At 39.9% G+C, this 26,297-nt stretch overlaps 1 protein-coding gene across 2 annotated transcripts; it reads right to left on the minus strand.

Annotated features, from left to right (window-relative positions):
- Positions 1–852: 852 nt before the first annotated feature.
- On the minus strand, positions 853–17,426 carry ddc (dopa decarboxylase). 2 transcript variants are annotated; one of them, XM_048261849.1, is made up of 14 exons: positions 17,305–17,426; positions 15,192–15,400; positions 14,036–14,149; positions 13,371–13,490; positions 11,779–11,913; positions 11,154–11,297; positions 10,485–10,551; positions 10,229–10,323; positions 8,821–8,888; positions 8,587–8,663; positions 6,800–6,819; positions 5,704–5,802; positions 2,719–2,820; positions 853–2,556 (listed from the first exon to the last, which is right to left on the minus strand). In XM_048261849.1, the coding sequence occupies exons 2-14, from the start codon at positions 15,390–15,392 to the stop codon at positions 2,356–2,358; spliced, it is 1,443 nt and encodes a 480-aa protein (XP_048117806.1). In that variant the 5' UTR covers positions 15,393–15,400; positions 17,305–17,426; the 3' UTR covers positions 853–2,355. The 2 variants fall into 2 exon arrangements, with proteins under 2 accessions (XP_048117806.1, XP_048117805.1); XM_048261848.1 differs by lacking the exon at positions 17,305–17,426 and adding an exon at positions 16,486–16,614.
- Between the last annotated feature and the right edge of the window lie 8,871 nt (positions 17,427–26,297).

A 26,297-nucleotide genomic window follows, 5' to 3' on the forward strand; every position in this document is an offset into this window, starting at 1 on the left:
TCAACTGGGTCCGTGTGTAGACACTAATTACATTCAGAACAGCGGCTAGTCAATGTGTTTTGCTGTCACTCTGCATAGGTAATTTCTTTCATTGCTCTGATTGGTTTTCGGTCTCTCCAATTGTGTCCGGAGGCATTGAGACCGGCGTCCGTTGTTGATGCCCCTTTGGAAATGGGCTGTGACTGAACCTTCCCTAGACCCACTCTCAGTTACAACTGAGAAGGGTCTGGTGTCAACTAGGCCAGAGACTTTCTAATGTGGAGACATAGCACTCAAAAAATACTCCATAGAAATGCATGGGCCAATTTGTCACGCCAATATGGCCGTTGTCTACACATATCCCACCCCTTCCTCTGCAAAACGTCGACATGTGAATACACTGAGCCAATCATGTGGTGTGATGTGAATACATTGAGCCAATCATATGGTGTGTTGTGAAGACATCGTGCCAATCATGTATTGTGATCTCGCCGCTGGAGCAAGATTGGTGTCGTGAAGCCTTGCGCACGCGCATTTCTGCCGAAATGGATGCCCGACGAGTGCCCAAAAAGCATTGTCAAATGGCCGCCGAGTGGAGGGACTTGCCTAAAAGGACTTTGACTAGGCTACAGCCATAAGATGACATCAGAAAATGTGCAGTGGTCTCAGAGCTGTGCGTGTATCAATGCACTCTTCAATTAATGGCAATATTTGTAGGCCTAATATCCTCATTAGCATCAGCTGATTGAATTGGTGAATAACTGACCACTTCCCTTTTCTATCCCTTCAAGATTGAGGTTAAAAAGTGTGATAATAATGTGATTAATAATGTGTTAAAAACACATTAATCACATTATTACATTACAAACATAATTATGTTACATCATACGTTTATTGTATAAACATTTATACACTGCCAGATGTATGCAGTGTGATTTATAGCATTATATCATTTCATTTGGATGGGTATATTTTTTACATTCTCTTCACTTTGATCACCTGGTATTATCAAAACAAATGTTGCAAACATACACACACATATAACCTTTTCCATCCTTTGCAAAAATACAAGCACCTACACAAGTTTTCTTACTCACCAAAACACACATATAGACACTTTAATGCAGACAGTAAATGACATTCAGTGTGCAATATATCACCAACATGAAGGCCAATCAATGTTAAAAAATAAGTATTTGTACCCAGTAATCATAACCATACACCATTATTCATGGCTTTACATGTAGGTTTGTTTTAACACAGCACTCATTGCAGTTGATTAATGATTGGTTCTTTTGTCTTCATATTTTCTCAATATGTTGGGTTTGGCATTTGGCTACACCATTGCTAGGTGCACAAGACAATTATGTCCCTTTTGCAGCCCATTTTACAACCCTCTTTAAAAAATGAAACATTGACAGCTTTGTCCCCATGTGTGCATGTATCAATGTCGAACAGCTCTTCTATTTTTTCTTTGGTATATTGTGAATTAGCTGTGTAACTCTTTTCTGAAAAGTAAAACATTTTCTTAATGGTAGGTTGTTACAATATTTACGTTTTCTCCAGTGGCCATTGACACCTTAAATGGTGAGACAATAGAGCATTAAAATTACATGAATTCGTATTCAGTCTTCTAATATATCAGTTTAAACCTTCAACCATTGCTCATCATGTGTATGTATTGGACAGGAGTATTCATTTTTGGGCATAGTCACTTCCTTTAGTTTTTCTTAATTTAAAAGGATCAACTATCAACAAACCTAACTGTAAAGTATATACAGCTCTGGAGACCACTGCACATTTTTCTGATGTCATCCTACGGTTACGACATTTGAATGAGTTGACGGTCATATTCAAAATTAAGAGACCACGGCAAATTTAAATATGACGGTCAACTCATTCGAATCAGAAAAATGTCTCATCATTTTTTCCAGAGCTGAATGTGTGTGTGTGTGTGTGTGTGTGTGTGTGTGTGTGTGTGTGTGTGTGTGTGTGTGTGAACAGCTATGGATGTAGGGTTTCCACCCTCCTGAAACACAAAGACCAGATTGCCATTTGAGATATGGAGTAAAACTGTGGAAAGGGCCAGGCACAATGCCATGGCCATTTCTCTTGAGGTTTCATTTTTGTTTGAGTCACACTGAATCACATTTGAGTATGAGCATGAAGCCTAAAGGTGTAACCTTTTCATTCCACCAAACAGTAGCCATTTGTATGACTCCTTCTCACTACTTACTAATATAAATAGAAATCATTTATGTATAGGCTCACATATATGCAAACAGACACACACATTCACACACACACAACAGTTAGCAGAGTGGCAGGACGCATAGTAAGACAGTATGTGGTTAGTTAGGGGGTGCCTATTGGTAATCAGTGTCGCTGCTTTAGCAGCAGCTCTGATGCCAGCTCGCTGATGTGGTGCCATGCCTCCTGCACGTGGCGCAATTCTGTGGTGCGGGCACAGATAGCAAAACGGAGCACGAAGGTGCCTGCCAGTTGGCAAGGGACTAGGTGGATCCTCCGGGCACTGTTGATCTGCTTCAGCAAAGCCTCATTCAATTCGTTTGATCCCTGTTGAAGAATGTGAACATTCTAAAAACAGTAACATTCTAAAGTACATCTTAGTTACAGAAATATGTCAAAGTATGCTTTTTATTATGATTGACATAATTATTATTTTACTTTTAACAAAAAGTTTAGCATATAAGCTGATTAGTGAAATTGCAGTGTTACCTTAAGTCTAAAGCAGACAAGGCCCAATATAACATCTGCACTGATCTCAAATCGGGGATCATTCCGCACCATGCTTTCAAATTCTTTAGCCAAACGCACATGCTGTAAGAGGAAAGAGTGGTCAACGAAAGGAATGCATTTAAAATCCAAATGGTGGTGTGGTAGGAAAAAAATGCACGGATACAACAGCTTGAGAAAAACATTCTGTATAATGATTTAAAAAAATGTCTGAGCCCAGGTCACTGAATGTAAAATAATCTAAGACTATTCTAACAGAACTTTTTCAATGCAACCACCGGGTGGCGATGTTACCCATTATTTCCATGGAGTAAAGCCAGCTCTGCTACTGATTCATAAATTTCTATTCAATTAACGGAATACGTCATCATATCATCATTAGCAGCTAACTGAAGTGAATAACTGACCACATCCTCTTTCTTATCCCCCCCAAGATTGAGGTTAGAAAATGCTGTGGTCTTTAACAAGGAGTGATTCAAGAGCCTGTTGTAAGAGTGGCGCTTGCACAGAGGGGTGTAATGTTGTTATAGTTTCATGTCACACTGTGGCTTGATTATGAAGTGATGAAATTGAATAATGTTAAATGCTGGGCTTTCTTAGTCTCAGCAGAAACCAGACTTGGCAGTGCTACCAGAGACCTCTAATGAGGAGACACAGCACTCAAAGAATCTCCCACAGAAATGTATGGGGTTAGTTCTTAACGCAGACATGGCAGTCGTCTACACATATTCCACCCATTCCGCCGCCAAAAGTTGACATGTGAATACATAGTGCCAATCATGTGGTATGTTGTGAATACATCGTACCAATCATGTGTTGTGTTCTCGCAGCTAGAGCGAGGTTGGTGTGTCGTGATTCGTGAAGCATTGCGCATGCGCAGTTCTAAATAGATGCTCTTAATCTCATGTTACAACTGGATTTATAGATAACTCTTTTATGGAGAGTCAACGACCTCACTGAGTTTTAGTGGTGTCTATAAACCGAGTTATACCTTTGTAGCTTAGATGTTTGGTAACCATCTGGAATAAGGTTTTAGTGTTACTGTGTGCATTTATCTCAGAACTGACACAATTATTTTCTAAACAACTGGTTCAGAACTACTGTCCAGGGGCCTGTACTACGAAGGGAGCTTAACCTACCCAAATGTAACCCAGGTTTACTTTGTTAAACCGGGGTTGACAAAACCTGGTTATCTTATTTGGTGTTAATCGGTACTACGACGCTGATTATGAAGTTGATTTGTTGAGCGGGGTTAACCTAATTGGGTTTGTCGCGGCGTTCACATAAAAGGGGCGGGTTGCAGCGCAAGTCACCACTTTCAATGATGACGCGATCACCTTATTTTACGGATGAGGAATGCACAATTATTATGACAAGTTATGAGGAATTAAAACCCACTCTACGACAAAAATCAAATACTTCGGCAGTGAACAAAGCAAGGCTGTTGGCAACGTATTGCAGATCGGGTAGCCTAAATGCCTAAAAGTAAAGTTTTATTCCCACATGTTCTTCAAATATGTGTTACGGAGGATTAGTAGCTTGCGGAATGTCTGAAATGAGTTGAAATAATTAAATAGCCTATTTTGAGTTCATAGAAAGGCCTACAGATGCAACCCAATTCAGAAGTGGGCATATAGATTACAGTAATAAGGATAATTGAATGTTTAAGTAGCCCCCATTGACTGATTTAGTGTATGCCTATTTCTGTGAACATTTCAGATGCAACAGCATTGCCAAACGCACATGGCAGCAGGTGAAAATAAAACACAAAAACATTATTCAGAATAGTAGGTTTATATAGTAGCTTGCATTAATATTTCTTAATTATGAAAACATGTAGGCCTAGCTTATAGCCTTCACTTGGCCTCTGTTTTACAGCTAACAAGAAAAAGGTGTCTTTGAACACTAGCCTACTGTAGGAGGAAAGGCACCAGCGTGTTTTACAGTAGCAGAAGAGTTGGCCATCGCAAATAATAGTGGAAGGCCGATTATGGAGGGGGTTGAGGGAGGCATTCGGTCGGATTCTGGTGCTGTGGAAATGTGTAGCCTTTATGTGCAGGGTACAGTAATATGACATTCAATTCAACAAGTTTGTTAAAATGGTGATTTTTATTTATTAGGCCTACTGTAGGCTATGTCCGATTTATTTTAGGTTATTCTTGCTCAGATGTTCAGCATACTGTAGGCCTATGTCCGATTTATTTTCGGATATACAGTATTCTTGCATCACCGATGGAATACATGAATGTCCACGTACGGGCATTGCTATGAGACGTCTTCCTAGATCATCTGACAAAGATAACGAATTCCCTCGGCCGACAATCTATATCTTCATAGAGAATATCGTCTGGGTAGGCTATTTATATTTTCTGGCGGTCTCTAAAACCCCTCGCCCTGCGAAGAGAGTCCCTCACGATTTGCGCTCCAATGTCGTATGGATCATCCAGGTACGCCGACATGTCTCGGGAGAAATTGTTAGTGGAGGGGTGGTACTTATAAAGGGTGTGGTTAACGGAAACCTCGGGTTAACCAAGAACATAACCTGGTCGGAGCAGGTTTGAGATGCAGCGTGAATTGCCATGGCAGCATACCTCGGTTAAAACCTATCCACCTTTCGTAGTACGGGTTAATCGTGAAGTTACGCCACACGTGATGAAGTTACTCTCGAAGTTACCCAGATAAGCCAGTAACCCCGCTTCGTAGTACAGGCCCCAGGTATAATAAGCCAATGTTCCCACAAATAAAGTATCTATCTATCTATCTATCTATCTATCTACTGCTGCTGTTATGCAAGTGCAAACTGTTAGGGTGTGCATTGACCAGCACTTTCTGTGTCAATAAGCGAGGCACTGCACATGTTGTGCACTTGCAGTGAAACAGACCAAGGCTTAATGACTAGCATCCTTGTACTGCTGCCTAATTTAGCACGGCAAATTTGATTGACAGGAGCCAGTGAGTGGCTGCTACCTGACGTATGTAGTCCTGCAGGCCTTTGACTCCATACATGCGGAAGACAAACCACATCTTCAGAGAGCGAAAGCGTCGGCCCAGTGGAATCTGCCAGTGCTGCAGGGGCCAGAGAGATGCTATTAGAAATGACATGTCTGGTTGCTTCATCAGAACACACACACACACACACACACACACACACACACATTCACCAACATTGGTGGGAGAACCCACTACAGACTACAGGCATATTCACCCCAAACAAATACATAAATACAAATATACATGTACATAAAGTATTCCAAATGAAGAGACCACTGCAAATTGTGTGGGCAGCCGTGGCCCACTGGTTAGCACTCTGGACTTGTAACCGGAGGGTTGCCGGTTTGAGCCCTGACCAGTGGGCCGCGGCTGAAGTGCCCTTGAGCAAGGCACTTAACCCCTCACTGCTCCCCGAGCGCCGCTGTTGTAGCAGGCAGCTCACTGTGCCGGGATTAGTGTGTGCTTCACCTCACTGTGTGCTGTTTGTGTTTCACTAATTCACCGATTGGGTTAAATGAAGAGACCAAATTTCCTCATGGGATCAAAAAAGTATTTATACTTATACTTATAATTTGAATATGACGTCAACTCATTCGAATGTCACTCAGCAACCGCAGGATGACATCAGAAAAATGTGGTCTCTTAATTTTTTCCAGAGCTGTATATCCACACATGACAAACTGACATGGTACCACCACATCCACACAAACTCACACACACAGGGGAAATAGTCAGAGGGGACATTATTATCATGATAGATTATGACTGGTGCAGTGCTGTGTACAGTCCTGATGTTTTCTGTCAATGTCAGAGGACTTCGACTTTAAGGGGATGAAATTACACTGACATCAGTGGCAGCACACATGGTACACATCAGTCTGACTCTAGGCCCAAACAAACAAACAAACTGGAAAATGTGTTAAGAACAGTCAGCATGACTGAGTATGAAGGATTCAAATTGTGATGTGTGTTTAAATCAAATGAAAAAAAAAACATACTGTTGATGTTACACATTTGGATGAAATAAAACCAAAAAATAAGTTAAACATAAATATTAGATTCAGCCACTTACTCTGTAATCTGTGATCAGTCCTGAAAGAGCAAAATAAACAGAGGTTAATCATTCTTTGTCAAAGCTGATAATGGGCTGACAATTCATTAGTTGATGTATCAGACATTTGAATTTACACTACACATATAAACAACCGTAGAGAAACTGAATAGCTTGTTCATTTGTTTTGATAGTGATGACAAATGTCACTTTCTAATAGTTATTTTTTCACTCAAATAAGCTGCAACTGTATGAAAACTGGCTTATTTGGAGGTTATTCATGGGCTGTGCTCTTGTACTGCACACAAACCACAGATTGACTGATGTCACTGACAACTAAACAGAGAGAAGCCCTCAGCTCTCCAGCGAAGGCAATAACCTGTAATCTCATTTGCCTGTTTTGTTTTTTCTCTCTCTCTCTCTCTCCCGCTTTCTCTCTCTACAAGAATATCCACTGGCTTTGTCTGTGAGCCCAGTAAGGGTCAGCTGCCTGGCAGGTCGTGGGAGGGAAGAGGGTCCGTCTTTTGTCTTCCTGTCAGCACAATTATGGTGAGGCAGCAGGCACAGCTGCAGGCTAGCCTCCACAGCGGCGCTGCTTTTATCTGCATCTCATTCAGGAGCGTCACGGCGGCAGGGGGATGAGCACAGAGCAGGACGACATCAATACAGGTAAAGGCAAGAGCCTCTCTCGCTACATTCCAGGTAATTCCACTGCCAAGCGGAGAGGCAAAAAACACTCACACCGTTTCTTAACAGTTGAGAATGTTGGATTCAGAACTTTTGATTTCTATATTAAAAGTAGTAGTAGTATTAGTAGTAGTATCATAAGTAGTAATGTCCTGGTGTTTCGGTTGTTCTTCCACACATGAGATGACTGATTTTATTTCATTCTGTTCCTATCCTGTCCATATGTATATCTGTGAGTGACTGTCAGTTTAAAGATAAAAGGGAATGTTATGGTTTTGCAGTGTTTCACTGTTCTGCATGGGTGCATCCCCTGTGTCAGTAGTTATCTGCAGCGGATTGCCAGGTTGGCACTAATCAGGGTCTGATTCAGTGTGGTCCATGTAAGATGGGATGACCAACTCCATCTCCCATCAGCCTGGAAGGATACTTAAACCCTACTATGTCCTTGTCTAGTTAGAGCAGCTGGTGGATCTATATGCAAAGTCATGCTGTCTCTCCTTTGATGAGCATCATTGTAAATAAAACTGTTCCTGATTTTTCCTACCATTGGCCTGACTGGGTCTTCATTCATATGTGATATAAAAAATACCATTACAGTGCATTATTGATACCAAAAAGATTTACTAACTATTGCTTCTCTCTCCCAATCTCTTTCACATACACACATGCTCACACACTCCCAATGTATTATGTTTAGGTAGTAGCTCTGGTCAGTGTTTATTTGACCATGATCACCACAGTCTTCCTGCTCAGTATAAGGCAAGCATGGGATAGCTTTCAGGTGACTAAGCAGACAGACTGTTGGCCATGACGTGGACATGAAAGTAATTGCTCAAGCTCTCTACAGGAGGTCAGGAGCCTGTACGTCTTAACAGCTATTGAATCATTTGGTCGTTTACTACAGCCAGCTAGCCTCTGGTTTTCAGCAATCATTTTCATAATGAACCGTCATCAAATATGTATGATCATTAGACTATTGTAATGAATATTGACATCAGGAGGGAGGTACTCCCTATAGGTAAACTATAGGTATGTTTGAATATATATGGTGAACAACTTCAGTCTGCACCTTTTGTGCAAATATTGCATAACTGATTCTCCTAGTTATTGTCTTGCATTACCTGATTCTTCGTGATCATGTTTAAGGTAGAGAGGATCCATTTTGAAAGCCCCGATAAGGTCGGATCTCCTCTTTACCCTGTAGAAAAGAAAGTGAACACATCATTATTGTATGATGTAGAAATAACTAGACATTGGAGTGAGATGGAGAGCACAAATATGACATTTTATACATCTATATGTATTTCATGTATTAGAACATTATGTTCCTGAGAGAAAACATTCTGTGTTCTCACCACATTGTGGAGCAGTCAAAGTTGACCAAAAGCCATTTGTGTGGGTTAAAATTGAACGAGTCTGCAAACTGGAAGGAAATAAAAAGATCTTGCAGTAAGGTACTGTAATAAAGCATAGTTCAGCACAGCCAGCACTGACGCAGTTAATGGTGTTCTTGGGCTTCACGTATTGTCCTCATTTCATCTCACCTCATCATTTCAGACTGATACTACAGTATAGTACCCCACATTATATTTCATTAATTATAAACATCATGGCAAATTGTGTAGAATAAGAAAATAGAGCTGGTTGCACTGGTTGACAGAAATACTAAAACTTGACAAGAGAAATGTTCAGTAGCTGTGTTCAGTGCTGTTTATTTGTACACACTTGTGCGTAATTCTTTTGTTTAACAATCATGAATCAAACATGTCCATTTTCATAAAGTGAGAAACACTAGTATCTGCTGTTTCATCTGTTTGCTGTTCTGCTTTTCAAATATCCTCTCCATCTGTCGCAATAAAAACAGCCAGTGGAATACAAAAGGACAGCACAGACGTGATGAGAAGGCTTTCGTTTGACTGGGTGCTGTGTGCCACTTCACTTCCTGGAAACTGTTACTAAGCCAGTTTCGAGCCCTACTGGACACAGCTGTCAGTCAATTCAAAGATAATGGTCTGGTCTTTTTTCCATACAGATGAGTCCTATTGACTACCATTGCTTGAACTCATGCTGACAATAAACAGTGATATTTCAGCTTGCGAGTTATCTAAAGGTCTGCTAGTGCCTCAGGAAATTACTTTACCCTTATCAGGGTGCACACCAGCAATACGCCTCAGCAGGAGAGGCCTTGAAATTCAATGGAAGATTAAGGATTTCTAATTTTGCACAGATTTCTAAACACATCAGTCACTCTGTGAACTCTCTTGACATTTAAGTGCTGCTCTGTCCCCGCACATGCAGACAACCCCTGTTAGCCCCAGAGCAGGGAGAGTCTTCCTTTGTGTTTTGTATTTAATAGTAGGGATGAATTATTATTCTACAGTATTAGTCTAACATCTTTGCAAATAGCCACACCCATCTGCACATTATTCACTATATTTACTCTGAACTTCCATTTGAAATGTTTTAACATATTAGGGATATATTATATTATATATTATATTATTAAATTCTTTAATTTAATACATGCACAAATGGGTTATGTAAAAAGTAAAAATGACTTGTCAGTCATAGCAGGAAAATGATACAATAATTGTAACATTAGACTAACCATGATCTATACATTGGACATATAACACTGTTTGTGGAATCTTTCTCATGTTAAATAAACTACCACTTGTAGGCTACTGAACAAATCAAGAGGTTTTTGGTACATTGTGTAAACTGGCATCTTTCATTATACATATGATGGACTGCTATTATTACCTCGATACCATTCAGGAGAGGCCTGAATTCAGGACAAATGAAGGAGCTTCCTGCATACGCTGCATCAATATGCATCCACATGTTCTCTGCATTACCTGGAACCAGAGAACCCAATCAGTGTGTGAATCCTAGAACCTTGGCAGGCATTTGATGGACAATATTTTCAGGTACCACTTGAAGGTGTATTCTGCAGATTAGCTACCCCACAGATAAACACAGAGAGACATGGGTAATGTGAAAAACATGTACTACTCACAAATAGGTCCCAGTTCTGTGATGTGATCAAAAGCACATGATGGAGTTGTCCCCAGTGTGGCACAGAACTGTAAACACAACGGAGTGGAGAGGGTGGATTAATACAGGTGAACCATTTCATAACATAACTAACTAAATAAAATAAGTGTGTGGGGAAATCCATGCCATGTGTACTATAAAATGGTTCCTGGTTTCATTTGATTCTGCAATGTCAGTATTGTTTCTGGGAATAAACGAAAATATATGTTTTATGTACTGTGCACGTATTACAAAGGCCTGTTCACCAGTGTTTAAAATCAGATGGTGACCTCCTGATTCGATTATGGTGGCAAGAAAACCTTCACTAACTACGTTAGTGGTCACAGAGTCCTCAGGCAACAGTTTCAGAAGGAAAGCAGAGGGAGGGGCAATTACATCTGTAAACACAGCACCAGAGTGTGTGGGGTGCCAGATAAGCTCGTACGCATGTCATGAAATGCCTCCTCTGACACATTCAAGGTTTGTTGGGTTAAGATCACATTATGTGAAGAAAATCACAGAATAGGGAGGCATCTGCACTGAATGGAGACACCAACTGAATCAATCAATAACCCTCCCAAAAAAATATGCTTAGTGGTGGCCTTGACTATGAAGAGCCATTGTCAGCTAATGAGAAGTCTTGCTCACTCACATAGGTTGGTATTAGGCCAGCATTCTTGTCCTCTTCAATGATCCTTCGGAAAGCTTCTCCCCGGACAGCAAATTTTTCATCAGTAGGAACATTACGCATCCTCATGCTACCGATCAATCCAGCTCGCTCCACAGAGGAGTGTGCCTGCATTATAAAAAAAAATATTGCTATTTTTCTATTAAGGCTATGTGACTTTTTCTTCACCCTGCTAATTTTAATGTTAATGTAATGTTTATTGATGTCATTGTAAGTCTCTGTGGACAAAAGCGTCGGCTAAGAACTATTAACATAAACATAAAAAACATTTCATGATTATTACAGTATGTAAAGGTTAAAAGTGCACAGAAAAGATCTTCCTCAGTATTTTTTGAAGCTCCTACACAGAGAGATATAGATGGGTTACAGCTAAGATATTTTCGGATGAAACATGTTCTCCAAAAACAATCTGATATGAATTTCGACATGTTAACTCCTCTGAACTACAATAATTATTTTAGCAGAGATTCTCATACAGATAAACTGTTGGGATGAAAGTGTCCTTAATGTAACCATCAGGACTGATTAGAGTGAATGTATATTTAGTGAGGAGCTCAGTGTTCATAATAGACTGGCATTGAGGTCTTACCTGATCTGAGGTGTAGGCCACCAGTTTTGAAATAATGTCAGCCTCAGAGCGGTCAGGCTGTTCAGCCAGGATCTGTTGGACCTTCCTGCGTCGAGCAGCAAGGAGGGCCACCAGCGTGGCATCACTGGCACTGCCCTGAGTTCACACCATGCATTTTAAATATTCAATTAAATTTGCATGTCAGTCAAAATTTAAATGTACACTTCTATTTCTATTAATATTTTTTCGATTACCGTATATTTTTGCCTAATCATCTTTTTATAGCTTCACAAAACAATATTTTAACTTTAAAATGCTAAACTTTACCCAAGGCCATATTACAGACATGACAACATCCTTCACCAAAACCCCTCCCACTTGTGTCATATTGCTTAATTAGTAAACAGTCAGAAATAATCAAGTCCATTTTAAGGGCAGGTGTATAGTCCAAGCCCTTTTTTTGGGGGTCGGGGTTGTAACCCATTGTGATGTTGTGATGTGGCCCATCTGTATGTTACAGCTTCTCTCTATTTTTAAATGTTGTCAAATGTCAGTGAAATCTCATTCAGTTTTGATTGTCTCATCTTTCAATTTATGCCAACAAGCTTTGCTCTATCATAAGCAACAGCTTCAAAATGACAAAAGGGGCTCATTAGTCTTGCAAGCGAGTGCCATTTGTTGCCATGGCGAGAACCCCCAGTAAGTGAGATGGGCATGGAGTAGTACACAGAGAGAGGAGGAGGAGGAGGAGGAGGAGGACAGGCAGAGGCCACGCTGAAGAGGAATAAACTGATCTGTCATCGGCACACCACAGCTGCACAGCCGTGTTGACTGGCCAATAATGAATGTGAAACTGCCTGTGTCACGAAAAGCGCCACCATCACCATTTGCTTTTGATCGACAGGTTAAAAGGCAATTTCCTGCCATTTTTCCAGGCATGTGATGCTGGAGGGAGGCAATCAATGACAAACTGTGTCTGTACGAGGATTTAAGGGACACAACTTGTTTGTTTTTCCCAATCCCTCTATTGTTTGCTGTATGTTTGCTGAAGCAAGGGTATCATTCCGCCAAAGAAAAAATAAATAACTGGATGGGCTTTCAACCTAAAGATTTGCTTTACTGTCATTATTCACACAAAACCTGTCATGCTATTTCAAGCACATGGTGACAACAAACAAAAACCTGAATAACAACAAGCAAACAACAACAGAAGATGACTACCACTGTGCAATCTCCCAAATGCTCCTTTAATTTCCAATAAGCATTATATTACAATGTATATTTTGAAGAGCAGTAGCCGATTATATCCAAGTAATTGTCTTGCAAGTTATGCTGTCTTTAGCCAGTTAGATGTTTGTGGCACTATCAATAGTATAATCTCAGATGACTGGTCTACCTAAGCTTTTCATTTTGAGTCTAAGAGTGAATGTGCAGTGAATCTCTATGCTCCTGTTATCCTCCCTGACTACAAAATCGATAAACTGAACACATAGATTAGCATCTTATTTGAATTTTGAATCTTGAATTTCCCCTTGGGGATCAATAAAGTATCTATCTATCTATCTATCTATCTATCTATCTATTTTGGCTAGTATGTTACCAGTGCAGCCCACCTGTATGACTCCGCCCCCCTTTCCAGAGGTGCCGGCTATAAAGTCCTCCGGGAGGTTCAGCATCTTCCCCAGCCAATCCAGCATCACCGTCTCCAGTTCAGTACAGGCTGGACTGGCAGCCTAGACAATCATAAAGGGGTTAAGAAAAACATATACGTTAAACTGATTAACTGGCAAAACTCCTTCACTGAGTAGTAGTGCTGTGATATAATACTGGTGTGTGTGTGTGTGTGTGTGTGTGTGTGTGTGTGTGTAAATGTGTAAAAGTGTCTAAATGCAAACAAAAGGTTTATATAATTGTGTTTGTGTATGACTGCTATTCCAGTGTTTCCCATTTGTCCCACAAAATTAAATTATGATAAGGATGCTAAAATGCATGTACTTCTCATCATGAAATTCAAAGATAAAACAGCACAAATTAGAAAATACCCAAATGGTGCAACTCTTTGAGCAATGTTGCTGGGCAACTACATGACCGGTTCCATTTGTTCTGATTGGATGATCATGATCAGTTGCCTGCTGATGATTAAAGTTCCCCGGAAAAAAGCATTGTTGCCCAATATTAATGAGAATGTGCCAGAACAACAATTACCAGGAATATTGGCCAGCAACATTGCTCAAAAATGCTTTAGAGGCACAAAGAAACAAGACTGCATTCGTCATACCCAGGAAAAGCCGATGCAGCCAATCGCCCCAGACAGCATGTCAGCCAGCATCGCCGGAAATGAGCTGGCCGTGGGGAAGTAAGCATAGAAATATGGACTGTGCCAATGGGTTACCTATAAAGGAGAAGGATTTTCACTAGTTTAAGGAGACTGAAAAAGTGCAGTATGAAAACACTAAGAAATACTAGGGTTAACAACAGGATTCAACAAGTCATCTATCCTAACACGCTCTCCCTTGCAAAACATTGGCCTCTAAAATGGAAAAAACATTTTCAATTAAGCTATTTTTTCATATGAGGTGTTTCCAAGTACATAGAGGTGCCATGGCAGCCCATTCCCTACAATAACAGTGGTATGGAAATCTTTGTTTATATTTTTAGTGTTGTCACATTACTCGTTTTGCTTTAATTTACTAAACTGGAGAACATTACATTTATTTTTCCACAAATTTGTTTCTGCCATGGAGGACCCTAGCAACACACTAAAAATGTACAGCTAAAAAGACATAATTCTTTCTGAAGGATAATTGCTTACATCTTTGTTCAATTCCATTTCTGTTCTGTTATGGCTGCAGCTTGCATCCACACAAACATTTCACCTAGTGACTTGGCAAAGTCAAATAGAATTAATTATTGCAGAGAGAGAGAGAGAGAGAGAGAGAGGCCCGAGGCAGTCTATAGCTCTGCCTTCCTTGCAGGATTTTCCAGTAGTGAGTCACTCATTAACTTACGTTTCTTAATTCACTTACAAAGAGGTGTTTGGGGAGGAATTAGTTTTAGACAGTCAAACTGAACACTTTACGACTGGATGAAAATAATTTATTAGCAGGTCATGACTCAAAGAGGCTGGCTATTGAAGAGTCTGTGATTCTGATCGTTTGGTAGTGTATTGTTGTGCAGCCAAAATGAAAAGGCTCTGAACTTCAGATACTTTGAGCTACACACACCAGTGACGCAACAAACTTTGAACTTTGAACACTTAATAAGATAAGAGTGTGGCAGAAGAACGGGACATATCTGCTGAATTGTCCAGCGGGAGAAATCTGACTAAATAGAGATTCAGATCTAAATATCTAGTGAAGAGTTGAACATCAGCAACACAAATGTTCAAAAGTGATGTGTCATGTTTTTACAAACAGGTGGCTATCTGTTCCTACCCCTGGCATGATGACCCTCTCGATGTCCTTGACCACATCATCATAGCTGTCTGGGTCCTCGGGAGCCTCTTGTGGGATCAGACCCCTCAGGTAGCCGGGCTCCACATCTGGGTAGACCTGCCTCTTCTCAATGTTTTCAATATAGTCAGCAATGTAGTCCACCATCTCTCTCCCACGCCTCCGAAACTCTGTTGCATCCATCTCCACAGCTAAAATACAATGACATTTATGAAGCATCCGCTTTCGGGTGTTTTGGGGCTTTGGTAAAGATATCCCATAATGTAAGAAATTAACTTTATAATCTGTGTTGTCAAATAGACATGTTTTGATCCATTTAGTGTAGACTCTGCATACACATTCATGCTCCATACACACATTTGATCTGATCCCAATCAGCTTCAGAGTGGATAGTGCTGCACATTTCAAAATGGTTTTACACCTATTTTAGCTCAGGTATAGTTTATTCATGGAACGCTCAGTCAACGCCAAGCCTGGAAAGAGCCATACTTAAACGTCTTGTATTAGGTGCATAAGTCTTTACATTTGGCATTAGAGTTTACCTCGGTGTCACCACATGCCCCCTTTGAGCAAGTGTAATTACAAAAGCCTCTAATCCTTTCACCTGTGCCCGGATTCACAGGCGCAAACAGTTTCTGTCTCTAATCCGATGTAATGCACACTAATACAGGTGGGTGAAGGGGTAGGCCCATAGACATATGGGTAGGCCTACCAAGTGAGGTCTAGGTTTCAAAACAATCTCATGCCGTAAAGCCGTACAGAAAAACGTCTTGTTGGGCATCATGTGTAGCGCGTTCAGTGGCCGAAATCACGTCAATCAAATCCAAAGTAAAAGCAAAAAGAAAAACAAGAGCTATCTCTTCTCTCAATGAACCCTACACGTCCTGAAATTTTACTGCACAAGATGACAGAGTTTATTTTCAGAGGAGACATTATGCCTACTGTAGCATATATATTGTCTTTCCTAATTGTGGGCAGTTAAAACCTAAGCCTACCGTTTTAGTAGCTTAATTTAAGAAAATGAATGGCCTGACAGCTTTCTAATGTTTTTGAAGACCACATAGCCTAATCAAATTCTGAACATTTAATCTGCACTATGCCAAGCAGCCAAGGGTTAAAAAACAACAAACTCCGGTCGATCTGATCCAGCTGCAGCACAAACATTAGTGAATGCCTTTATCGTGTAGACTAGCCTACACATCAGACCAGACCAGTGGCTAGTTAAATGGACACGGTGAAACAGCCAAAAGTGATTAAATATTAGGATTAGACTTACATTAGCCTAATTCAAACGGTCGCTGAGATAACCTTCACTAGGTAGCCTACTGTCCGAAACGTGTGCGTCGAATGTCACCGGTGTAGTGGGCAAATAGGGTCAGTGTTCCACACAGATCGCGGATGCATGAAAGTGACTTTTTAGGTTTATCACTTGGATTGAATTAAATTGCTGGGTGAGTAGAAATGACCATGACACACTTTGGGAAATATATAATATTGGGTTTATCAGCTATGCGTGAATTAGTTCCTTTGAACTTTTTGTCTTCACCGCACTTCACTATCTTTTAAAGGTCCTTGGATATGACTTTAAACCAAATACTTTTAGAATCGTCAGTGATCTGTAGCTTTCCCTTATTGTCGATAAAGTAAATTATATTAGTGAAATATATTTAGTTAACATATATTTGTTACAACCAAATATTATCATAATACCTGCTCCTGAACAAATAAACAAAAGATATCTACCACATCCAGTCATTAGAGCCAAACAGGTAGGCTACATCGACCTATTTTCTAACTGGCACGCTAGTGAGTTTTCTGTGGACTTTGACCATAGCTAATAATCTCCTCATTCAACAAGTGCTACCGCTCTTTCTCCACCCACATACACACATAGACTCATCAAGCAGTGTAAGTAATGTATCATTCTAAGGTTATACACAGTATTTTCCACAAGATTTCACCGGGAGATCTCTCATGTCACAATCAGATAGCCTATGAGCCCATGAAGCAAATACATGCACACACACAGATGCATTAAGAGTAAGAGAGCCTACCCAACCCTCCTCAGAGGATTAGGTCGAATGGGGGTACTCACACTGTCAAGCGCTGGACCGTCCTCTCTGTCGTCAGTCCCTATCTCACACCTTCACTCCTAGAGGTGGACACAGCAGAGTGATGGGGAGCAGGGAAGGCAGACAGAGCCTTTATCAGCCGAGGGCTCCCTGGAGCCAGCCAATGGAAGGGTGGCTCTTAGCCAGAGTGTGGCGTGTGCAAGCCGGAAGGGTTGATTCACAATAGGGTTAATGAGATCATGCTCACTTTCCATACAGAGGGCTCATAGCAATTACAGTTCAGGAGGATTTTTGTCATTCTGGATTTTCAGTTATTCATCTGTGAGCTTTCACATACAAACACATATAAAGATAATCAGTTTTGTCTGCTTGAACCTTCGGATGTCCTTTTTACAACATTCACATGGCCACATAACCTTTGACACCATAGCAAACATTTACTATGAGGAAAATGTTGTAATGACAAAATGCATTTTCTATTCTTAATGTTTGAACGCTTAATGTTAGTACAAACTATAAAAAGGTCACTTCTGAGACTAAGAATCATAACTGTAGTTGTATAGTGACTTAGTGAAGCTATGCTGTACCACACATACTGTTAAGTCTCATATGTCTTTAGAGAGTGATCTAAGAAATGTAAGCATTGTGAAATATATGTTTGAATGAAGACTGTGCTTGGAAGGTGTGCTAGGTTTTTATCATGCTATTCCAGCTGCAAAATGTGGGCTTTGGGTGCACCTAGTGGTTGAAAGTAACAATTGCTCCAGTTAATTGTCTTGCTATTGCACTCTTTTTATTGCTTTAAAATGTCAACAAAAGAAATATCACAACTAAAATACAGTAAAAACAAAAGCATGAATCTTCTGGGACAGGAGCACCAACACTTTGGGACATCGTATAAACACAGTGTTGTACTTGAGTGTTGTGTGTTACTTGGTTAAATTTATAAAATGGTTAAAAAAGACATGAATAGATGTCTGTTTCCTTCTTTCCATTTGAGATTTAAAAAAAAAATGTATCAGGTTCAAGTTCCTCCTAAGATCAGTACTTTAATATAATACCTAAATGCAAGTTGTCATCCCTTTATTTCAATTCTCATCCCCAGAGCTGGCCCAAGCTCTGATGGGGCCCTAAGCAGAATTTGATTTGGGGACTGTGACGGAGTACCGTCACTACAGTTGAGTATGTGCTCTGACTGCCATACCAACGGGCCTGGCTCTTTGGCGTTGCGGTCAAGCTGCAGGGTTTGTACCCCAGAGACCTGGGTTCAACACCGGGTGGCGTCACTGCTCTCTCCCTTCGCTACAGGGACCCTCTACCACCTTACTGCCATCAGTATACAATACATTATCCCTTACATTGTATATATTATAGCCTATATTATATATTTTATTCATATGCATTGGATTTCATATAGTTTGGTGTTCATAATTGCAAGTAGCCTAAAGTCAAGTCAAGTCAAGTTTATTTATATAGCGCATTTCATACACAGAGGTCATTCAATGTGCTTTACATAAACAAAACCAAACAATAATAACAAATAAAAAGCATAGAAAGGCAATATAGTCAAAGAATAGTTAAAAGGTAAATATCATAATAAAAGAAAACATAAAACACAAGGTAAAATAATTTTAAAATAAAGGATAATTAGTAAGCAAAAAAAACAAAAAAAAAACAAAGGCAAAAGTAGTAAAAAGAAGTAATAAAAGATAAAGTAGAATAATTATCAAGGCAGATTCAGAATTTGTAACGCGGCACAGTTAGCAGAAAGCATCTGAGAACAGTTTGGTCTTAAGTCTAGATTTAAAAAAGGCTACAGTTGGGGCCTTTTTGATGTCATCCGAAAGTTGATTCCACAGCTGAGCCGCATAGCAGCTAAAAGCTGCTTCACCATGTTTAGTTCTAACAGTAGGTTTTACTAGCAGGTTTTTCACCTGGGACCTCGTGAGGACGCGAAGGTGTGTACTGCTGAAGCATGTCTGACAGGTATTTAGGTCCTGCTCCATTTACTGATTTATAAACAAGCAATAGAGCTTTAAAGTCAATTCTGTGACTTACTGGAAGCCAGTGCAAGGACTTAAGAATTGGAGTAATGTGGTCAGTTCTTTTAGTTTTTGTTAGAATCCTAGCTGCTGCATTTTGTATCATCTGAAGCTGTTTAATAGTCTTTTTAGGAAGGCCTGTGAACAGTCCATTGCAGTAATCAACCCTGCTGGAGATAAATGCATGAATGAGTTTTTCTAAGTCATATTTTGACATCAGCCCTCTGAGTCTGGCAATATTTTTGAGGTGGTAAAAAGCTGATTTAGTTGTCGCTTTCATGTGGCTGTTGAAATTTAGATCACTGTCAATTAATACACCAAGATTTTTAACTGTATCCTTTGCCTTCAACCCTTTTGTGTCAAGGAGACTGGCAACCCTAAGTCTTTCCTCCTTTTTACCAAATATAATTACTTCAGTTTTTTCTTTGTTCAGTTGAAGAACATTTTGAGACATCCAGGTGTTGATTTGTTCTATACACTGACACATAGATTCAAGAGGACCATAGTCGTTTGGTGACAGAGCTAAGTAAATGTGTGTGTCATCTACATAGCTATGATATGAAATCAAGTTATTTTGGATGATTTGTCCAAGTGGGAGCATATAGAGGTTGAATAATAGTGGCCCTAAGATCGACCCCTGGGGAACACCACAGGTCAAGGACGTTGGTGTTGAGGTACAGTTTCCAATGGCAACAAAGAAGCTCCTTTCTTGTAGACATGATTTTAGCCAGCTGATAACTATGCCTGTAAATCCAACCCAGTGTTCTAGTCTGTGTAGTAAAATAGTGTGATCAACAGTGTCAAATGTTGCACTAAGGTACAGTAGCACTAGGACTGATGTTTTACCTGAATCTGTGTTTAGGCGTATGTCATTGGAAACTTTAATGAGAGCTGTTTCAGTGCTGTGATTTGCCCGAAAACCAGACTGAAAGTAATCAAAATGCCCATTTGATGTTAGGAAGGTGGTTAATTGATTAAAGACTACTTTTTCAATAATTTTGCCAATAAAAGGTAGATTGGATATGGGCCTGTAATTGTTTAGCATGGAGGCATCCAGGTTATTCTTCTTGAGAAGTGGCTTTACAACAGCTGTTTTCAGTGACTTAGGAAAAGTGCCAGACAGCAGTGATACATTTACAATTTGAAGGACATCCACCGCTATGAGATGAAAAACAGTTTTGAAGAAATTGGTAGGCAGAGTGCCTAAGACACATGTGGAAGAGCTGAGATTCTGTACCGTTTTTTTAAGTGTTTCGTAGTCTATCAAGCTGAACTCTGACATTAAGTTTAGTTTCCCTCTGTTTGTTGCTGGAAGTTCAGGTTGTTGAATTTGTAATTGAGCAGATATGTTGAGTCTGATTTTGTCAATTTTACCTTTAAAAAAAGATGAAAACTCATTGCATTTATTAGTTGAGAGAAGTTCAGGTGCTAATTGTGAGGGGGGGATTTGTTAATTTATCAACAGTTGAAAATAGAATAATGAAAGTGTTATTTGAGCTTCTATTGATAATGTTAGAAAAAAAAGGACTGTCTTGTTTTGCATATTTCAGAGTTATATGTGTGGAGCATCTCTTTATGGATTTCATAGTGGATCTGAAGTTTGTATTTACGCCATTTTCTTTCAGTCTTCCTACACTCTCTTTTTAGAAGTTTAACTGCTGGATTTTGCCTCCATGGTGCTTTCTGTTTGTCCTTAATCTTCTTGAATTGTAATGGAGCAATGTCATCCATAATGTTTGCCAATTTGCATTAAAGTGATCAAATAAGTCTTCTACAGAGTCTGACAGTTGACTTGACTTTAGTGAAAGTGCTTGCTCAAAGAGAGCACTTGTCTGATCATTTATGATTCTCCTTTTTACAATCATAGCTGTGTTTTGAGTGTGTGGGGACATAGACACATCAAAGAACACGCAGAAATGATCAGATAAGGCCAGGTCTTTAACAGCTGTAGAGACATTGAGACCCTTTGTGATAACAAGGTCGAGGGTATGGCCGAGAGAGTGTGTTGGCCCCTGTACATGCTGTGTTAGGGAGAAAGTATCGATTAGTGCAATGAATTCCTTGGCGTAATTGTTTTCAGGATTATCCACATGCAAGTTTAGATCCCCTGATATAACAAGACAGTCAAACTCTATGTAAACGACTGATAGCAGTTCACCTAGCTCTTCAAGAAAAACTTTTGCTGAATGTTTTGGAGGCCTGTAAATTGTTAGTAATAAAGTCTGAGGAGAAGACTTAATGCGTGCACACAGATATTCAAATGAAGTAAAGTCACCGAATGACGACTGATTGCACTGAAAAGACGTCTTAAAAATTGTGGCTATCCTCCCACCTTTTTTATTTGCTCTGGTAGCACACAAAAACTGAAATTTGGGGGAGCTGATTCAATGAGAGTAGCAGCACTGTTTGCTTGATCTAACCATGTCTCAGTTAAAAGTAAAAAATCAAGGTTGTGTGTGCAAATTAGATCATTAATTAAGAATGATTTGTTTGAAAGAGATCTGATATTTAGGAGTGCTAGTTTTGCTGTAAGTGTTGGGGAAAAATGGTCCATGTGGGAAATCTGAGGTTGAATTGGTACGGGTAGGAGATTGGACTGGTTTACCCTATAAGCTCCATGCATTTGTGTACAGGAATAGAGAATGTCATGGGCTTACTGGGTCCCGGCATGTTCTCAAAACTACTGTCAGTACCATTTATTTTGCAGGGACCCTGAAAATATCATAAAATACAGTCATCATCATCGTCATCATCATCATCAAATAATTGATCATTTAGGTATTGTGTAGTATTTAGGTATTGTGTCATTTGAATATTTCATATTGATTTTTTTATTTTTTTAACACTTACCTTTAAAGGCATGATTACACTGTATTGGTGGTGTGTCTAATTAGGTGCCTGTCAGGAAAGTAATGTGTGTCTGTGTCTGTTGGCTATTACTTGGAAATTAGGTGTGCATAAGGCTATGAGGATGCAAATCATGATGTTTGCTATTTCATGAGCTAAAATAAATATTGAAAACAAACAACTCAAAAAGGAACTAGGCTATTTTTAGATGTGTAGCCTGATACTCAAATGTCATTAAAAACCAACAGTGAATTAACTTCATTTCATTGCCAACATTATACACAGACCTGAGAGATGCAAGTTTGTTGACATTGATGCAAGGTGGAGGGAAGGGGCCTTATTCATTTGCAGGGGCCCTATGCAACATGAGTAGTGCGTGTATAGGGCGGTTTGGCTCTGCTCACCCTCCTATTACATTAGGTGATACATCTTTTGCAGTCAGATGACTGATGACATAATGCTACAGACAAAAGCTCAGTGTCAGTGCACCACCACAGGCCTGCTACTCATTTGTCTCTGATGTGTTCATGCTTCAGTCAACCAATCAAAAGTCTCTTGCTCCCTCTGGTGGAATGACAATAGGTTTATTTTTACAGTAAGATCCATGCATGTAAAATGTGATAGGTTTGATTGAGATTATACAGTATATTGTGTTTTGCTGATGCACAGCTATTTCTGTGTGGTAGTTGATATTATTTCCGATTTAAACTGAAAAACAGAAATCATTTTTAGTGTTTACTTTTTCAGACAAGTTTAGCATAATCAAATGTATTCTCTTCACAGACATTTTCTGTGAAATAGATTTTAAGGCTGGTATCAAGGTAAAAGTATTCCTGTTGCACTGTATGCTCAGAGAGCTTTTAGCCCCTTGTTCCATCAGCTGATACAGGAGCAGATAAGAGGGCACATCGTGTTTTCCCCTGAGAAACCACTAGGACTGCACTAGTCAGTGGGTGGGTAAAAGAGAGAGAGTTTTATCTGTCTGCTCAGGCAGGGTGTTTTTCTCCTGTGAAATATGATAAGAAATAAGGGCTGCCCTTGGGATTCCTGTGACATGCAAAATACTGGCATTATGTACACTTTATGGTCCTTTGCATTTCAGAAAATCCTTAAAGTTCATGCTCCAAGACAGTTCAGTGTTTCTTTTATTAGGTATGTGTGTGAGTGTGTGTGTGTGGATCCATCACGTGTGTGTGCATGACGTTCATGTGTGTGTGAGCAAGTTGAAGTCTGTAACAGTGAGGTCTGTCCCCTCCCTTCAGATTCATGCGTACTTCAGACATATGCATCTACACCCACACACTCCATGGGATTACAGAGCAGATGCAGAGTAGCAGCGCTCCAGTGCCCTCTCCCACTCAGGTGAATTATATTATTATACTTACATTCTATTCAGCCGGTTTATCTTCTGTGCTATGTTATATGTACCTATAGTTGGTCATCCATTGAACTATTGGGCAAGTATTTAAAGGGACATGTTTTAGACTGAGGTACCGTCATTTCCTAACTATTAGCCGCGGTTTATACATTGATTTTGCAAAATTTCTTCAGCTTTGAGGTTAATACTCGGGGGCAGTTAATATGGTATTATTATGTTTTTGTTCTTTTAACTTGCATAAAACACTGTCCTGCGGCTTACAGTATACACAATGTGGCTAATACACATATGAAGAAAGAAATAGAATCACGTTTGTCAACATGGTTGTGTTGATGATAGTCAGTGTTATGGCTATACTGTATTCTTAACCAGAGGAGAGACTTGACTAGAGAAAGTGGTTGCGAGGTGGGTCATTGGCTAGGTCTGGATCTGAAAGCTTGTGTAGGTCCATGTGGATGTAAATTGTGTCCAAATATGTATCAAAGAGATGTTTATTCTTCTTTGCTTGTAAATGTATTTGTTTATTTAGTTTTTAATGTTGAAATATAATCAGGCAGTAAACAAACCCGCCAAACCACACCCATTCTTATCTTCAGTGTCAGAATGAAAGACAGAGCAAGCTATTAATGACACTTATCAGGTCTCAGATATGTATTTGCTTTGCTTAAGTTTGCTGAAGAAAAGATCAATGTTCAAAAACCTTTATTAAAAAAAAACACGATCCATGATCAAGAACACAGATGCTTAGGAAAGTGATTATTTAAGCAACAATTTCAACCAATTTTGAGGTATGTTTTTAATGGACGGGCTTGGTATCATCCTCTAGTTCATTTTGATGGTATTTCATTGTGTGAAAGACACATGAACATGCCTGTCATTGGCAACATGCCTGTCATTGGCCACCCTGGGTATGCACTGTGTAGTTCTGTTGTACGGGGCAGACCATCCTGAGAAAATGTAAGAAAAGCTTTCACAGTGGGACATTGGCAAACACACCAGTTAGAATGCTAGAGAGCATTTATCAGCACCAACTGTGCTGTTGTTGGCTTTAGTTTTTAGTAGGCTTTAGCATACTGGTACCTATTTAGGTAGCGAGCTTGCTCTTTTTATTTTGGTCAAAGCTCTACACGGATGCTTTAAAGGACTGGGGTTTCACACCCCATTTATGCCATACATTCACATTTTCTAAGGTAATGTAATCCCAGTGGTGACATAATGACCAATTATAACCATTTATGAGTGCATGACCCAACTATACAGTAATTAGCTACAGGAGGAGAGAGCAACTGAGCATCTTATCTCTCTCACACACGTTGTCTCTCAAGCTGGCAGAGGGGCAAGATGAGGTGCCACACAAACACCCACACACTTTCTCTTTCTGCTGATTCTCATTTTCCCTCTATGGAAACTGAATGATTCTTTGAACAAGTGCTTATTACTTCTGAAAATGAGGCCAAAAGAACTTTGGAAATTCATTCATAAATCTGGAACTGTGCCAGCAGCATTTCTCGCATGTGTGTGTCAGTCAGAAGATAATGCCTGAAGTGGACTCATTGACACATTTGTAGTATGTTAAAAAAAGAGCTTTGCTTTGGAGGTTATCATGATGGTGCCATGATTAACATTAACATTAAACATTAGGTAAACTTGAGAAAACCTAGTGCAGCGGTAGAATTGCTAGTGATGTAGTACTCGAGTCTCGAGACCAATTTCTGCTTTCTCGGTCTCGTCTCGGACTCGTTCCTTCAAAGACTCGGTCTTGACTCAGTCTCGGACCACAGTGGGAGGAGAAAGACTCGTAATTTCAGTCCTCGAGACCAACGCATTTTTTATGTTCATATAAAAAAGACACACAACACATAACAACAATAATAAATATAGCTGCAAGCAGCAATGCGGGGGCCAAGCAGTGCGCTATAGCAGGAATGGCATTGCCATGCCATGAGCAAGCACTCACAGCAAGTTTGATTTCCATTGGATAAAGAATGGCTGAGAAATAAGCTTATTTACTTTGTTACAGCACCCCTAGAGGCCAAATTACACCAATGTCCTTGTGCGCTCTCACAATCAGCTACAATGTCCCTCTACCAAGTTTGGACTTCATACACCAAAGTGTTGCAGAGATGTGAGCTCACTTTCTTTATTACAGCACCCCTAGAGGCCAAATGAGACCACTTTCCTTGCATGTCCTCACAATCAGCTAATATGTCCATGTATCAAGTTGGGACTTCATACAATGAAGCGTTGCTGAGATATGAGCCCACTTCCTGTATTACAGCGCCCCCTATAGAGGCCAAATGATGCCAATTTCCTACTGTGTCCTCACAATCAGGTTCCAAGTCCCTGTACCAAGTTTGGACTTCATACATCAAAGCGCTGCTAAGATAGGAGCTCACTTCCTGTATTGCAGCGCCCCCTATAGAGGCCAAATGATTCCAATTCCCTAGTGCGTCATCATAATCAGGTAACAGGTCCTTATACCAAGTTTGGACTTTGTACACCAAAGCGTTGCTGAGATACAAGCTCACTTCCTGTATTACAGTGCTCCCTATAGAGGCCACATGATGCCAATTTCCTAGTGCGTCCTCATACTCAGATACCAAGTCCCTGTACCAAGTTTGGACTTCATACATTAAACTTTTAATGGCAAACTGCAAACAGAAATGTCACACTAGCAACAACTCATTACATGCTTCCATTTCCTAACAATGAAGACTCCTTGTAATAACTTAATATTGTGCTGTCAATG

The sequence above is a fragment of the Alosa alosa genome, chromosome 13 (genome assembly GCF_017589495.1).
Source record: "Alosa alosa isolate M-15738 ecotype Scorff River chromosome 13, AALO_Geno_1.1, whole genome shotgun sequence".
Classification (NCBI taxonomy): domain Eukaryota; kingdom Metazoa; phylum Chordata; class Actinopteri; order Clupeiformes; family Clupeidae; genus Alosa; species Alosa alosa.